The 18,252-nt window shown below is 41.9% G+C and overlaps 1 protein-coding gene across 1 annotated transcript; it reads left to right on the plus strand.

The window, feature by feature from the left end:
- Positions 1–1,902: 1,902 nt before the first annotated feature.
- LOC147452558 (aspartic proteinase nepenthesin-2-like) lies at positions 1,903–3,412 on the plus strand. The gene is made up of 3 exons (XM_086518969.1): positions 1,903–1,921; positions 2,073–2,269; positions 2,342–3,412. Exons 1-3 carry the CDS (start codon positions 1,903–1,905, stop codon positions 3,410–3,412), a joined length of 1,287 nt encoding a protein of 428 aa, XP_086375095.1.
- The last annotated feature ends 14,840 nt before the right edge of the window (positions 3,413–18,252 follow it).

Here is an 18,252-nt window from a genome sequence, read left to right on the forward strand (position 1 = left end):
CAAATGTTAGAAATTTGGTTATATGAATGCACATAAAGATGGAGAAGATGAAAGAGAAGCTCAAAAGCTCACAACACAAGAAGTACCATTACTAAGTGTGCTAATACAAAGATAAGACTTACCCTAGATTGATGGACAAATATAGAAGTTGGGAAAGAAACCTCCTAGTGAGGGAAAAAAGGATCCCATTGGTCCTAAGTGTGTTCACACACATCACTACGATAGCATTGTAACAATTATTAGTTGTTTCACGGACCAAAAATGATGTACCGCATATAGACTCCATGTTTTTTTCTTTACACTTCATTAGAAAATGTTTTAGTATGCATTTTCATGCCTCGTTATGTTAAAATTTTGTATTTATACTAACATTGAGATAATTATATGCTCATCATGTGAGACATGTTGTTTGCAACACTTGTTATAAGCGTGGAAGTAAAGACTCATGGCATTGACCATTTTATGACAAAGTGTTACAATGTATCTTGAAATAAATTGGGAGATAGGTAAGGTACTTTATCCTTCTTTCTTTAGGGTGGGCTAAAGCATGATATCCAAGGGAGCGGTCCACATTCCCTTCTAGCACATTGTAGTCACTAGGAGAGAGGCATGTTTGTTATGCTTTCAACAACTACAATAGATTGTCCTTACTTGGGCACCGCTGAGAGTAAGCCAATCCTTGTGGATCTTGTGTTCAATACTTTGATTTGCCAAAGGCTTGGAGATCATGCAATGTGCACATCATGCCTTCAAAGGTGACAAAAATAATTCATAGGAAAATTATAATAAAAGCAAAAACCATGACAATGATATTGTGTAGCTTACAATCATGGCGCTGCTTGAAAATTCAATAATGCCAAGCAAGAGGGAAAGGAATTATCCCACCTCATATTGAAAGAATTTAGTGAAGAAACGTGGAAATATTTTTCAAAAAAAATCTTTGAAAAAGGATAGAGAAGATTTGTGTATGGTTAGGAAACTAGCTCAAGGCTTGCTGACTAGACATAACTTATGTGGGCTCTGGATAGTAGGCTAGTTAGCTCTTCCATAAACTTGATTCTAGTATTCGCTTAAATTTTGCATAGTGTATGGCACACAAAGAAACGATCTCCCACTATAGAGTGTGGCATAAATCGTCATCACTCCCAAAGGGTTACATGCGTATTATTACATTCAATAGAAGCCCTCAATTTACTTTTGATACATTGTGTGGCAAGCACGCTCGGCATGAACAAGTCGAGTCGAGTAGGCATGCTTACTAACGCAAGCGAATATCTGTACGCAGGCAAGAAGGACAAGCAATGAGAATATGAGAGAGAGAGAGAGAGAGAGAGAGAAAAGATATTCTGCATGTTACATAGCATGTCGATGATCACTAGCTCATGGGATTGGCCAGCAACCCACAATGCATCGGCCACATTTTCTGCATGCTGGCCTAGGCGCTTATATGCATTCCCTTCATATAAATAATTATATATAGAGGGCTCCCCCATAAACCCTTTACATCAAACTTTAAGAAAAGGGCCCTTTTAAATGTAAAGGCCCTATAAAAATCTCTTTGTGTGTCCATAAACCTTTCAACAACAAGTTTTCAATAGTTTGCACCAAAGAATTGGGAGTATTCTTTCTCTTTTTGACTTGTTGACCTCTTATACCAAGTTATAAAAGCGTTTCTCAAGTGTAGGGGGTGGTTGAAGGACCCCCTACATTTTCAGTGAGACATTTTAGGTGAAGGGCCCTTCACTTTTGTGGAGCACGGATTAGTTTTTTCAAAAGCCCCCTAGTAGCACCTTAAGAGGGTCTATGGGGGAGCTGCATCGAAGCCGCCTGGCACTAGTAAGTCTCAATCTATAAGAGCGCGTTTACACACACACACGCGCACACACAGATACCATGCAGAAAATGATGATAATAATCCTACTCCTTGTGTTACTTGCGCAAATCGCCAAAGCTCAAGATGATCAGCGCACACCTACAATACTAGAGCTAAACTTGCTGAACGACACCTTTGGCCTTTATTACACTTCGTTAAGCATGGGCACTCCGCCCACTCTCATAAGTGTCAGCATCGACACTTATGTTACTCGCGCAAATCGCCAAAGCTCAAGATGCACCCACAATACTAGAGCTAAACTTGTTGAATGACACCTTTGGGCTCTACTACACTTCGCTAAGCATCGGCACTCCACCCACTCTCATAAGTGTCAGCATCGACACCGGCAGCGACTTGAATTGGGTCAAGTGTTCACCCTGCTTTGACTGTGGAGATGTAACTCTCTCTCTCTCTCTCTGTTTTCGACTCTACTTAAATAACTAATTGCTTCCTAATTGTATTTTGCAGACAATGTCAAACAGCCTGCTGTTCATGCCCTTCAAGTCTTCAACCTTCAGCGTGTTTGAGTGCACAACCAGCCAAAGCTGTCTTGGCTACGTCTCGACCGGCTCAAAGATAAGCTGCGCCCAAAGTGCTGTGCCGCATATATGCATACACAAATACAGCTACGACGACGGAACCATGACCAACGGATATCTCTTTAGAGATATGCTCACCATGGAGACATTAATGTCAGCAGTGGCAGCATCATCGGCCGGCAATGATTCACATGTAGAGGACCAGCTCGTCTTCGGCTGCGGCATAATTAACACGGGATTAGAGGCAAACAACAATGCATCCGGGATTTTAGGTCTTAGCCGCGGGCCTCTCTCCATTGTGTCACAGCTCAGCTTGCAAATATTTTCTTATTGTATGCCTAACAGAGCGCGCACAACGAATGTGACGGGCTACCTGGTCCTTGGGGACTCCCATCCACAGTTGCCAGGCAAGTCTTTGCAGTACACTCCCATGTTACACGATAACATGGCTGAGTCGCCCACATCAATATTCTATTATCTGGAGGTGATTGGCATTAGCGTGAATAGCATGCTACTAAACATCCCGGCCTCAGCGTTTGCGCTGAGCAGCGATGGCCTGTCTGGAGGCACGCTCCTCGACTCAGGGACGTCTTTCACAACGCTCGTCGACGAGGCATACACGGTGATGGAAAAGGCCTTCGTGGGAGCGATGGACCCGATGCTTGTGATGGTGAGCATTGGGAACGAGATGACCTGCTATGCAGTGCCTCCATCACAGAAGGGGCTGTTGGTAGCTCCAAGGATTACATTTCACTTTGCCAATATGCTAGACCTCCATCAATCCACAGACCAGACTCTGTATATCGACCAAGATGCTAGTGATGCAACCCATGATGTCTATTGTCTGGCATATACGAACGCGGGGCCGCTCGGTACTGGCCAAGTGAATATATTTGGAAACCATCAGAAACAGGGCTTCCACATCGAGGTTGATATAGCAGGCTCTCGACTTGGTTTCGCCAACTACCCAACCAATTGCGATTATGCCAATATTAGTTAATAGCTTCATGTTTTCTAGGTGATAATAATGCATGTTGTGAATGATACCTCTACTTTAGGATGGTCTAGAGAGAGTCTAGTAGACGGGCGCATGGGATCATCACACCTTGTAGCACCCACAGATAGGGCTAGTGCCATCATTCAAAGAGGGTGTAATGGAAAATTTAATTAAAATGTTTGAATTGATGGGTTATGATTTTAAATTAAATGTCTGTACAAGATTGTCAACCAAGAAAGAAGTTAAAATATGCAACTCCTCTGTTTCTATTAGCATGAGATCTTCAATCGCTATATTTGACATCTTCTTTTCTGTTTTTTTTTTTTTGGGGGGGGGGGGGGGGGGGGGGGGGGTGTTTGGGGGTTATAAAGATGTTAAAATATGCGCCTCCAACTTTTTTCTTATAGAGACCATATTCTAGTCAAGGCATCAAGCATCAATTAATGGATGTTGTACACTTCATGTGTGAAAGGTTTTTTAAGATAAAATGCATCCTTCACACGTAAAACTACTAAAATTGCATCAAGCATAAAGCCAAGGGGAGGCCAAAATAAGTAGCACATAGTCATTTAACAAGGTTGAAAAACTTTGGCGTTGATATGTGAAATTGAACAAAGTTTGAGGTTCATGCAAAGTTCACATCTAGTTCCGAGTCTAATTCACACCACCAAGATGAAGTGCATATATTTTGTGAGGTTCACATTTACCTCAAAACTAGTTCACACCACAACACGGGATGTCAATTTTAAACTATAAATCCCCTCCGAGGTGTGGTGTCGACGTTGCTTGACAAGAAAATGTGAATTTATTCAAAGCTTCTTTACTTTAGAAGGTCCATCGTGAGTCCTTACATATATATGCCCCACTCTAGAGGGGGTTTATGGTGGAAAATTAATGTCACATGTCAACGAGAGTCTCCACCTTTCACTTATATGTGAACTTTGTGTGAGTAGAGCATGAACCTCATGGTTGTGAACTTGGTGTTGATTAGCATGTGAACTAGATGTCAATTTTGTACTTTGTCACACATCGCAAGTTTGACGAATTGAACTTGGTGTGGCCTGTATAAGTATGACTTGAACTCGGTGTGAACTATGATCTTGGGGAGCCGTAGGTGACCATCATATAGTGCATGTCTATCAATCACCAAAACTCGTGTGTCAGCAAATTGGTATAGCATTCACATAAAATTTGAAGGTTGTAGATTCAAGCCAGAAATAGCTAGTCCAATATAATCAGTAAGCTTGGAGTCTTGGACCATGGATCTCCTCAAAAGGTTGTGTTCAATAGAGCAAAGGCATGAAGATTCACCTTGCCTCTTAATCCAAACATGACTAACTCTATTGTCAAGGAATCAAATTTACACACATCAAGATGACTAAAGTTTGAAGACTTTCCTTTTTGGCTTGCTAAATTTTAGTGCGTTGGCTACTCCGTGCTGAAAATAGAGGAATTCACACGAGAGGTATCAAAGCCTTGCTCTCCACCCAATAGTAGACAAAGAAAAGATGCTTATATCTCATTATTGGACATAGAGCCATACGAACAAAGCATCAAAGGTTACCTCTCTAGTTTGGAGTTTTCTCATCTAATGCAAAGCATTTTACAACTAAGTTTAGTCCCTTCATGCTTATGAATATTGGTTTTCAACCTCTATTACTAGTTATGGTGGGGTTGGCTAATGATGAGATATGTGGAGCTCAAGGACTTCGTCCATGATCATATGAATTAGCTAAATGTTGTTCATCAATAAGCTAGATGCAAGAACTTTGCTGATGAGACATGTCGAAAAGTCACTTTCATGGAAAGTTCACAGAAGGTATTCTTATGTGTTCCAGTACCTTCAAAAGATCTAAAATCTGGTCATTCATTTAGTTACCTCTTAGTCGTGGTAACTTATTCATTTGGTTTTGGATATAAGCTGTTTCAAAAACGCATACAAAGGGACAAGAATATAGACAATCAAGATGTTCTTGTTTGTCTCATTGAGTTTCCTACTTAATTGTATGAAAATACACATATTCTTAACTATCATGGTATTGATCAAGTGGACAATTGGACTTTAGGGAGGTGCCACTGTGTAAAACATCACCAACTTTAAGAAAAAATTCGCACTTTTGTTTTCGAGGAAAAAAACACTCTCCAAGGGGGAGCAATGTTAGGCCTATGGTGGAACTAGGGATGGCAAATCCCAAAACTACTCATGCAGACGCATACCACAAACACACAAAGAGTCATGGTCTCTCATCTTCCCTCACTTCAATGGAAAGGGTTTGGGCGACATGTTGGAGTGTATACCACCAATAAAGGGTAGATTTGCCAACATACTGGTGGTGCAAAAGGAAGCTCCTAGATGTCCTTCCACAAAGGAAGAGTTAGTTGGATATGTGCAAACATATACTTGAGTAGGCACCTTATTTTATGAATACCCTAGTGAAGACCATGGTGCATGCACGTAGCAAGGGAATCATATAGTGTGACCTGCACCCGTGGAGAATCATGAAAACTTTTGGGTATATTTTACAAAGGAGGGTGTGCCTAGGGTTGGTGTCACTGATTGGGACTTGGCACTGTGAGTGGGCATTGAGAAGCGATCAACTAACATCACAAATGTGATGGCGGACCACCTATGCCTGTGGAGGTCCCGTGAGCTTTACAATCCTCTACTTGATTGTACACTAAATCCAGTGCAGTGGCTTTCTGCATTAGGAGTTATGTGAGTGGTGGAAGCAAGTAGACATATGCATGATCATCAATATAGGTGAAAAAAGATTATTTGAAGCCACCACCCAAGCAAAGAAAGACTATGTAGAATATGAGTACTGAGCATTTTGATATGTTCTTAAGTGTGCACTATGTAATCATGTTCATGTACCACGTGAATTCAACATGAGGGTTTTTAAACTGCAAAATTCTAGGAAAATTAATAGATATATGTTAAAAAAGGGGTATTTATATTCCATTTTGGAAAAAAATCCTAAAATAAAGGGTCATTTTATTCATTCAAACATGTGAACAACTAGCGGTTTTTAATTACCCCACGAAAACATGTTACATAGGAGGTACTCCCCCAAGGATATGTTGGAGCTCAACCCAGTTGTGTATCTACAAACGCTAAGTGAGACAATGCCTAGATTCTAGTTTGTTATATGTTGACTCTTGCAAATTTGTAAAGATGTATATTTAATCAAGGTTGTAGACACCAGAATTGTATGTCTTGTAACTATCAGACATACTATAAATGGATTTTTTGTATAGTGATGGATTCTGTTTCTATTTATCTCTCACTTGCTCACTCTCTCTCAATACTTGTGGTGCAAGCTAATTTAATTTATAATATATATGTGGTGTAGTGCGTATATGAGTGCGGTGCACTCATGAGGTGAACAATTTAGTGAATGATATAAACCCAACATGGTGGTCTTGCTCTTGGTGTCAATTTTTTTTGTGATGTGCTTAATTACCATGGTGGAGTGGTGCCACATGCAGTGCATATGATTTTCTTTTGCTCAAACTTAATTTTGATGACTTTCATTCAATTAAGACATTGTAAATTGTGTTCTTGTTAAGCATGGACAAATGTGAGAAAGCTAGAAAGGCATATGACTACATACGACTACTTGCAAATGCGAAGCTTGCTACATAGACCTTTGAGTGCACCAACTAGCGATAAGCCATAGAAGGACATAAATAAAAACATGTTCACAAAGATGGTTAAGGACCCCTTGATAGACTGTCCAATAGTCTTCTAGGGAGTTTAATTTCTATTGGTTATTTTATCAAGAATTTTGGTAATTGATTACAATAATATTACTCTAGCTTAATTCTTATTGGTCCACGCACCTCTATGGCTATCCAGGGATTTGAGGGGAGATTGGGGACAACTGGGCTATGACCCTACCATGTGTCCATTATTCCCTTTGTGTAAAGGGAGAGCTTGGGAGTGTGTGTGTGTTTCTCTCTCTTCCCATACCATTAGGACTCGCCCCCTCCTTCCTAGGGACGTGGGAATAATTTTCAGTCTTCCCATAATCATCCAATTTTCCCTACTTTTGTCCATTGGACTTTTTATTTAAATTTTGGAACCTTAGCCTATGGAAGTCTTAATGGAGCTGAACCTTAGGTCTTTTAAGCTCCATTGATGCACATTGCTCTTTTGCAGAGTGTCCCCCTTTGGATCCCTATTTTCCCTCGTTTGGATCCCTACTGAGACCGGTCAGGCAGCCTTACCAATATTATAGCTTTACTCCCCTAGTACCTCCCCATATTAAATGATTAGTTTAACATGAGAAAATAATGTGGGAGAATTAGATATTAGTTTTTATGACATTACCTCTCTCTTGAAATCATAGTCTTCCTTGACTATGAGATAGAGAAGATAAATCCTAGTCATTAGTCGGTTTGCTAGTGGGTAGAGGATCCCTACTTTACCCTATGACACCATTCCAGAATGGATGACTAGTCCATTTAGTGCTTGAGAGCCTTAGCTGCCGCAAGCATGTTTCCTATTAGTCCGTATCAATATCCATAATAGAGTGACAAGCTCTACTTGGTGTTCGGGAGCCATTGTCTCCACGAACATGATCCTAAGCATCCATACTTCTTATCATTTGTGCACAATAAAGAAAAAGAGAGTCTTATAAGACAAAAACATTGTTCACTTATACATATTTACATTTACTTACTCTAGGGAATCATTGTAAGAATTGACAAGGTTTAGGTTATCCTTTAATTGTAAGCCTTGCATCCATCTAGCATCTTCAAATGGATAATTTTTAAACTTGATAAGATATTGTCATATAGTCTTACCACTCTCAATACCTTGTCTTCATGTCGGAGAATGGACTCGGACTGCAACACCTCTTCTTGGTCCTCGATCTCCGGTGGGTCTTCAATGGTTGCTTCTTGAGGTGGCTCTCCTTTTTAAGGCTTTAGTAGGATACATGGAAAGCATTGTGTATGAGACAATGGTTGAGAAACTTGAGTTGAGAGGCCATCTCATTGATCGGCCTAAGAATCTGAAAGGGACCATAGTACCTTTTTGCTAACTAGCATAGTAATTTTGGTGTCTTGTAGGACTCTTGCCCATCATGTGCCTTAATCAAGCCTTGGGAAACTTAAGCAACACCCAATCATTTTGTCTAAAGGCTAGAGCTCTTATGTGCTTTCAACAACAGCCTTTTGCCTTTGCTGATAGTTGGATATAGCATCCTTAATCTTTTGGAAAGATTGTTGTAGGTCTCGGTATATTCATATGCATCGAAGATCTACCCATGTAATTTGAGTAGCAGGGGACTTTTTGATCTTGCCTCAATCACCTCAAAAGGTGCTTTTACTATGGAAGTATATACAGTGTTATTGTAAGAATACTCCTCTAAAGGAAAGTACTTCTCCCATTGGGACTTTTGATCTACTTCTGTGACATAAGCTTTTAGTAGATCAAGAATTGTTAGGTTAGCTATTTCACTTTGGCCATTTGTTTGTGGGTGACAGGCTGAAGAGAAGTTTAGCCTTGTACCTAAAGTCTCAAAGAGACCCTTCTAGAAATTACTAGTCATTCTAGGATCTCTATCCGACACTTAGGACGTTGGCAAGCCGTGGTACTTGAAGATTTGTGATATAAAGAGGGTTGCCATTTGATGGGCCTTGATATATCAGTCTTTTTGACAGGTATGAAATGCGCTCGTTTGCTAAACTTGTCCACTACCGTCCATATTCTTGTATTCCCATGCATAGAATTGGGCAATCCAAAGATAAATTCCATGGATATGCTCTCCCATGGTGAATTAGGGACTGGCAAAGGTTGAAGCAATTGAAGTTTCTTCCTCTATCAAACTTCGTCTTTCGGCATACCACACATTTTGAAACATACTCTTGTATGTTTGCTTTCATGGCAGGCCAATAGAAGTATGTTTCTATCCCCCTTAGGTAGATTAAATGCCTCTATGCCCCGCATAAGGAGGAGCATGAGATTCATACATTGCTTTCTCACATAATGAGTTAGTAACACATAGCCTATTCCCATAGAGAAGATAACCATCTTTTAAGGTAAATGGTTCTTCCTTCCTTCCTAGTGCAAGGACTGAAATCACATCTTTAAAATCGGGATTGATAGCATACTCATTTATCATAGAAGATAGATCATTGTGAGTTGCTATGGATACCACATTCACTCTCGGTTGTCTTGAGAGTGCATCGGCTACTTGATTATGCTTTCCAACAATGTGAGCAATATGAAAATGGAATTGTGAAAGGAAATTTTCCCACCTCATTTGTTTGTGGAAGAGCTTCATCTGCATCATGAAGTACTTAAGGCTTTGGTGATCCGTTTGCAGAATGAAAGGAGTCTGGGCAATAAATAGTGCTTCCACTAGTCTAGAGCATGTAGAAATACTAAGAGTTCCTTTTCATATATACGAAGAGCTTGCTCAACAGTGTTGAGCCTTCAACTTTCAGAGGCTATGGCATGCCCTTCTTGGAGCAAAACAGCTCCAAGGCAATCACCACAGGCGTCTCATTGGACCTCAAATGGCTTTGAGAGACCTGATAGTGTAAGCACAAGTTGAGAGGTAAGCTTCTCTTTAAGATTTTTGAAAGCATTGTTCTCCTTGGTGGACCATATATACCTAACGTTTTTCTTTATTAGGTCGTGTAATGGTCCCACAATTTGTGAGACCCTTTCTATGAAGCATCTATAGTATGCACACATACCTATAAAGCTTCTTAGTTCATGCAGATTCCTTGGATTAGATCATCCTTTTATTACCTCTAACTTTGATGGATCCATTGGGATGCCATCTTGAGAGATAATGTGACCTAAATACTGAATCTCTTGTAAGAAAAATTCACTTTTCTTTTGATTTATATAAAGCTTATTCTCTCGTAAACTTAAAATATTACTTGGAGGTGTTGCTTGTGTTTGTCTACTGAATGAGAGTAGATGATTACATCATCAAATAACACTCTAGTAAAGCTTTGGTTAGGCCTGAATAGCTTCTCCATCAGACGATTGAATGTGGTTGGTGCATTGGTCAAGCCAAAGGCCTAACAATGTACTTATAAAGACCAAATGTAGTGCAAAATATGGTCTTTACAATGTCTTGATCAACTATCCTTATTTGATGATAGCCACTTTTTAGGTCAATCCTATTGAAGTAGGTTGACCCTTGTAGCTTATCAAATAGGTCTTCTACCCATGGAACGGGAAACCTGTTCTTGATAGTGATCCTATTTAGTGCTCTATAGTTTACACACATACGATATGTTCCATCTCGCTTTTTCACTAATAAAACTGGTGCACAAAATGGAGATGATCTAGGCCTAACCATGCCTTTCTCAACTAATTCATTCACTTGTCACATAATCTCCTCTTGTTGAGCTTGAGAAACTCGATAAGGAGATTTATTAGGTAGTGAGCTTCCTAGAACAAGCTCAATTGCATGGTCATCATCCCCTTGCTTGGGAGGTAGCTCACAAGGGATGTCATCAATAAAAACATCTTGGAATCCATTTAGGAAATTGGATAACTCTAATTCCTTTTGATCCCCTTTACCTTCTTTTGCTAAAACATTAGGTTCATTTTGAGAGTTTTTAACAAAAATCATGTGCACAGAAATAGATCTCTTTATTGACTTATCAAAAGCTTGCTTATGTACAATGGGTATGGTGCTACCCAAATCCTTAGCATCTATGTACATATCTTTTTCCCTATACCTAAAGTAGATTTGTCTTTTGGGGAATTTAACATTGGTAGCCATGTGATCAAACCATGGTGCCCCTAGGATTACATCCTGATGCTTGAGAGGAGAGATAAAGAAATCCTCCTTGTCCACATAGCTTTGGACATGGAGCCGCAATTTCCCAATTAAGGGAGTGACTAAGACTTCTTGTCCCTTGAAAGCACCATCAACAGGTAGGACATCTCCCATCTCATACGCTTGGATGCCTAGCTTGGTGGCCAACTTCGTAGATATGAAGTGGTGAGTAGAACTAGGGTCAAAGATAATGAAAGCATCATGTTCTCTGACCTTTTCCCAAGCATGACATAGAGGAAATCCTTTGTGATGAGCATCCTCTTCTTGAACTTTGACTATGGAAGCTCTAGGAGGATCATTACGTGTAGTCTTGTGGGGGTAGCACGATAGGCATGGACTTGCTCCTTGCACTTGCAGCAATGGTTATCTTTTCAAGAACACTTGAGCTCTTCAGGAGAGAGTTTATTTTTTCCTTTATAAACTCCCTTCTCCTTGGATTTGTTGTTGTTGAAGTTGCCTTTGGGAGACTTTTGGACGTTGCCCTTCCCCCTAGGCTCACTGTGGTCTTTGCTTTCAATGGGTTTAAGATTTCTTTTAGCCTCTTGTTGGAAATTGATTCTTGAAGCCACCATGGTATGGTGCATGACTGTAGATATGGTGCGAGGCCTTTGGGAGTTGACATATCCTCAGATAATCTCGCACAAAATTGTTGTTTTTGCTCTCCAAAATCCATCTTTTTGTAGACGGTGGCTTTGAGATGTAAATCCCAAAACTTGTCTACGTATTTGTGAATAGATTCATAGGGAGAGAGCTTCAAGCTTTGCCATTTGGTGATGATGGGGGATTTTCACAAGCCAAGCTCCCATACCCCTCTTCTCTCATCCCCACCCCCTGAAAACCCCTTCTTAGGGAGGGAGTGATAAAAGGCATTGGAAAAAGTAAGAAAAAAATAAAGTATGATTATGTAAAGATATGAGAAAGGTAAAATAGGCCACCTCATGCCTGGGGGCAGCCCATCCCCACCTTGCCTCCTTTTTCTTCATTGTTGCCCCGCCGTGTGTCCCTTTTCCTCTCCTCCACTCAAAAGGTCAACCCCTCTCTCTTCCCCTTGTCCTTTCTCCTTTCTCTCTCCCAAGCTACCCCACCTCTCACCAATAATACATTCTAACTCACCAATAATGCACCCTAACTCACATGCCACTTATCCTATCTTCCAAACTAGTATACCCCACCCCCTTTTCTCTCTCCTATCATATCCCATGACCCAAATATCCCCCCCTCTCTCTAAAGGGCGCCATGTCTCTTGTCTTGTAGCTAAATAACCTCCCCCACACTCACACACACTTAATTTCACTGAAAAAGCTGCCCACAGACCCATCCCCACCCGGTGGTTACCTGATTTTTCTTGTGTTCACACACATCTACACACAGATTCACCTCTGAACACACTCCCCTCTCTCCCCTCTTGTAATTACTTTATTCTCCATGTCATCTCTCACTTTTTTTCATCAACCCATCTCTCTCTCTTAGTCTCTCTCACATGAGACTGCTGTTCTGGCACATATACACACAGCTAGACAAGTGGGGCCCACAGTCACATGGCCTATGTAGATAACGATTTCTTCATTTCTAAATTCTAGAATTTCTCCCCCCTCCTCCCCTATATAAAGAGGGGTCACCATCACACTAAACACACACACAACATCACCAAAGAGTACACTATGCACTGTGTGTGCCTAGTGCACACACACACACCCACACCATCACCATCAGCGCAATCACCATGCTCGTCTTGAGCATGAACTCTACACCCTTGGGCTATGGAAGATGAAGGGCTGCTAAATGAAGGATGATGGCCATAACCCTTGTGCGAGTGTTCGCCATCAACTCCCACCTATCCGCCATGTACTCTACCACTCTCTCCCTTCTCTTTCCCCTACCCTATGCCCCCCATTTCATCACCTTATTCTCTAAATAAATCTTGAGGTTTTGTGAGTATGTTTTCTTGCAATGTTTTTCCCATGTGAGGTGTGCGGAATCGCCACCTAGTCTTGTGTTTGGAGTGAGCTTGTGTATGTGTGAAGGGTGTGCGGATTCGCCATCCTTCTGTGGTGCCTAAGTACTAAGCCGCTATACTCTCTCTCTCTCTCTCTCACACACACACACACACACACACACTTGATCTCATTCCCCTTCCTCTTCATCATTACTCCCAAGCATCCATCTCTCTTGGATGAAAACTTTGTTATGGTGGTGTGTTGTTTGCGTCCTAGCCGCTCAAGCTAGGTGGTGCCCCCTGTTTGCTTTACCATGACAGGCTCGAGGCGCTCCATTCGGTCCGCGGTGTTTTAGAGGCCGTCGGGGGTTCGGGGTTCGCTTTGCTCCCGTCATTTGGTGCCCCCACTGAGGATCTTTTCATGAAACCCTTCAGTTTACAGGACTGAAACCCCTAAACTATTGTGTATGGATGAATGGCTAGCGGGATTTTCTAACTGGACGATAGAAGAAGAAGAGATCCAAGCACAACTAGACGAACTCTGTATCTCCATCGAAGCTGGAGTACCAGGCGTAACGGTAATCGATTTGCAGTGGGAGAGTCAACCAACACGCCAAACCCAGTGCATATACATAGGCCAAGTGCCAAGAAGAAGAAGGAGAAGGTCGAAACCATGTCCGCAACCTACAACCAACCCACAACAACAAAAAAATGGAAGGAGCTCTACACAATAGAGAATCAACACTATTCTACTTTGAGAATCGGGTAACTCAAGTCACCGAGGTAATTATCACAGTCAGTTTTCAAATTGCACCTGATGCTGCAGCACAGATAACGAAAGCATTGGCTCACACTCTCACTAGAGAAACTAGGGATCTACTGAGTTTGTTTCAGGAAAGAACACCACCCTCTCCCACAAGCTTGGACAGTGACTAAGCACCTCTAAGCTTCACATGAATCAGTACAACCTACCTCAAGACAGATCACACATACCAACACGTGTACGCTCAATCAAGGTAATACTGTCCAGCACGTCATTGACACCATGCTAGGTAGGGAGCAGTTTTTTGAGGTTCTTACATCAGATCAACCATTTGTCTTACCTTTGGTACAAGGCAATGTACCGTTTGAAGTTTTAATTTATGTCCTAGTATAAGAGGGTATACACGCCTCCTTGTAAAGAAGAAAAAAAACTTTTGCAAGTTAAGCACTGTGTCTTTCTAGCTCTCTCTCAGTAATCATGGCAAGTGTAGCATTTCCAACATTTAAAGGAAAGAAGGGGGAGGATTTGGTAACAGACTTTCTAGATGAATTTGAAGTAGCATGTGTAGTGAGCAACAAAGATACAGATGAATCCCGGGTTAGAATCTTTAAGCATCTCATGAAGCTAGAAGCTAGATCATGGTACAATGCACTTCCACAAGCAACCAAGGATGACTGGGAACCCTTAAAAACCGCTTTTAAGAGGCGCTTTGGGGGAGGTACCACTTCAAAAAAGTTGTGGGACAAGTTGAGAGACTTGAAGCAGGAGGGTCTTTTAGAATATGCCACCTATGAGTCCAAATTTGTGGATTTGTGGGAACGGTGGGTTGAGTCACTGGCAAGGGGGAAAGCTGCACCCGATTTCCTAAAAAAGATCGGTTCACGCATGGCTTATGGCCACTTCTCAAGGAGAAGGTGAAAGGTAGATTCCCGGCTACGTACGAGTTAGCCGTTGAGATTGCTCGCCTTAAGGACAAGAAGCTCCGAATGAAAGCCAAAGAAACCGAGTCAACAGAAGCAGGAACATCGCGTCGAACAGAAACAACGACAACCACCATTCCACCACCACCACTAGCTCTTGGGGTAAGAGATGACCAACAAGATATGTTGGCCCATATTACTGACCAATTGCAGAATTTGTCTGTGCACTTAATACAGCAAGGGAGGAGTCAAGAAAGAGATCAAGACCCTAGAAGAGCACGACGAAAAAACAGGGATTATCATTGCTACAACTGCGGAGAAGACGGTCACGGTATGTACTACTGTCCCAAACCACGACAAAACTATAATAGAGGAGGTAGGAGGAACCAATTGTCACTCCGTAGAGAAACAACACCCCCACCCCGAGCACCAGCCCCACCAACACAAATTCTACATCCACCCCAGACACCACTACAAGCATCCATTCCACCTCTTCCACCAGCCCCACCACCTGATCGCCCTGTAAACATCATAAGGCTAGAAGAGAAAGGACAAGCCATAGTAGTGGATCCACCCAGAGCAAAGGAGAGGGACAAGGGTAAGGAGAAGGTAACCTTTTTAGAACCACTTGAGGCCATGAATTTGAAAAGAGCTAGGAGGGAGAAAGCTACACAATCAGATGATGAGAGAAGCATGAGAGGAGAAACTAGCAACAGGCCATCCAGGCCACGACGGAAATTGGGCATCACCGACTTCCAGCTAGGGGAAAGTTCTAAGCCCTATGATCTAACATTGGATGTGGCAGAGCAAGGACCGAAGATTACATGGCCATAGCTGCTACATCTTGTACCTAAAGTAAGGCGACAATGGTCTAAAATGGTAAGTACAAGACGCTCCAAAACAAAGGTAGCCGGAGCAATTTCAGGTTGCAACATGGATGACATCCTTCCAATTGTCGACGTAAACATAAAAGGAAAGAGGGTTGGAAACACCTACATTGATGGAGGTGCACAAATCTGTGTAATGAGCGAAGCTATGATGCTTCGATTAGGGCTCGAGGTTGACAGGCCTTCTCCATGCAAGGCAAAGATGGCAAACAACGCAAAAGTAAAGTGTGTGGGTGTGGTAAGTGCCGTGAAAATAAAATCTTTCAACACTGAGGTAGAGGTAGAAGGCAAAACAAGACTGGGGTACTGGCCTTCTACGCATGACCGGTAAGAAAGGGGAGACAATCTACTACGACATGAGGATTGGCAAGCAGAAGCAAATGAATGTGGAAACATCGGCAGATGAAACCACTAGCGAATCTTCCAGTTCTGAGGAGGAGACCACATCCACCGACGAAAGTGACAGTTCCATTGATGTGATGGGTATCACTATGAAGGATCCACAGAGGATAAGCACAACTGGTGATCCATCACCAAAAGGGAAACCCAATGAAGAGGAGAGCAAATCACCTGGCCTAGGAGGAAGTAGGTTGAAGGGTATGTTGTCTACGGAATTAACACTTGAGGAGAAAGATAGTGTTTTGCAAATGTTGATGGGATTTCCTAACCTGTTCATTGACAACTATGAAAGAATCACAGGCATTACAGTGGTGGAACATCATATTAAGTTGAAGGAAGGGGTAAAACCAGTTGTGCAAAAGCTACGACGACTGGGGGTCATACAAGAAAAGGCACTCTTGGCCGAGGTAAGGAAACTGCTGGAGGCGGGATTCATCTATGCTGTAGAAAACTCAGAATGGGTGTCACCCGTAGTGGTGACGCCTAAAAAAAATGGTAAGTGGAGGGTCTGTGTTGACTACAAACCACTAAATGCAGCTACAAAGAGAGACCACTTTCTTCTCCCTTTCTTGGATGAAATTCTGAATGAAGTAGCGGGTTTTGAATGCTATACCGTCTGTGATGGTTATTCAGGATACTTTCAAATACGCATAGCCATGGAAGATCAGCTAAAAACCACTTTTATCACGCCATGGGGTTGTTTTGCATGCAGGGTTATGCCATTTGGTCAAATGCACCTGCCACATTCCAAAGATATGTCACATATGTTTTTCAACCGTTCTCTGGAACATCCATAAGAGTGTTCATTGATGATTTTTGTATATATAGGTCCCGTATTTCACATTTAGAAAAGGTAACTGAAGGTTTGGCCAGGTTGCAGAGCCTAGGTGGGCAATTAAATGTGGATAAATGCCACATTGGGGAGAGTAAAGTCATTCTACTAGGCCATGAAATTTGAGCAAAAGGTATCAACGCCGACCCAAATAAGGTGTCCGCACTCATAGCCCTACCTTCACCAACGACCGCACGTCAACTGGTCTCTTTTCTACAGAAGGTGAGGTACTTAAGTAGATTCATACATCTACTATCACAACTTGTTCTACCACTGCAACAACTCACTCAAAGATCAACTTTCACTTGGGACGAGGAAAGCGAACATCACTACAACAAGGTAAAGGAGGTCTTAGCCACTCTGCCAACTATCTCACCACCTAAGTGGGATGAAAAATTCTATGTCACCTCAAGTGTTGGTGATGACTCATTGGGGGCTATGCTACTCCAAAAGGATACGACGACATCTTTCATGAGGCCAATCTACTTCTCTAGTCGAATGATGACAGCAGGAGAGAAAGGTTTCACCCATGTGGAACACTTAGTCCTAGTTCTTAGATTTGCAACTACAAAGTTTAGGTCATATTTGCTGCCTAAGCAATTTGTGATTCTAACCACCGGTGAAATATTTCCCTATGTTGTACAACACATGGATGTGTCTGCTAGAATTACTAAATGGCTAGTTCGTCTGCAAGAGTTTGACTACACGGTACAAGTAGAAAGCACGACAAGGGCAAGTTTGGGGGGACTCATGACCTACCAAGTCTTTGAAGGGAAGGAGAAGAAATCTAAGGAAGGAGAAGTCCGATTATCTCCAGTACCACCGATGGTAGAAGGAGCACACTCTCTCTACTTTGATGGAGCCTACAAGCGAGCGTCCGACAAAGCAGCTGCAGGCATAGTGGTCTTTGATGACAAAGGTATTTTCGTTGGGCCAATTGTTAGATTCACATTCTAACAATGAAGCTGAGTATGCAGCACTAACCAAGGGTCTACAATGGTGCGTCTCGCAAGGTGTACAATGCCTTAATGTATTTGGGCATGCTCTACTTCTGGTAAGGCAAGTAAATGGAGCATGGACATGCAAGAATCCTAGTTTAAGGACTCACTTAAGTGGTGTAAAAACCTTGTTGGGTAAGTTTGAAGAAGTTCAAATACACCATATCCCAAGGGCTCAAAACCAACAAGCAGATGCCCTAGCAAGTGAAAGACTACAGGAAGTGGTGGTTGGAGCAATAAAACTAAAGCTCCCTCTATTTCAAGGCAGTGATTCCTTGCCTGACATCATGCATT

The sequence above is a fragment of the Adiantum capillus-veneris genome, chromosome 8, assembly GCF_014529385.1.
Source record: "Adiantum capillus-veneris isolate H3 chromosome 8, ASM1452938v2, whole genome shotgun sequence".
Taxonomy (NCBI): domain Eukaryota; kingdom Viridiplantae; phylum Streptophyta; class Polypodiopsida; order Polypodiales; family Pteridaceae; genus Adiantum; species Adiantum capillus-veneris.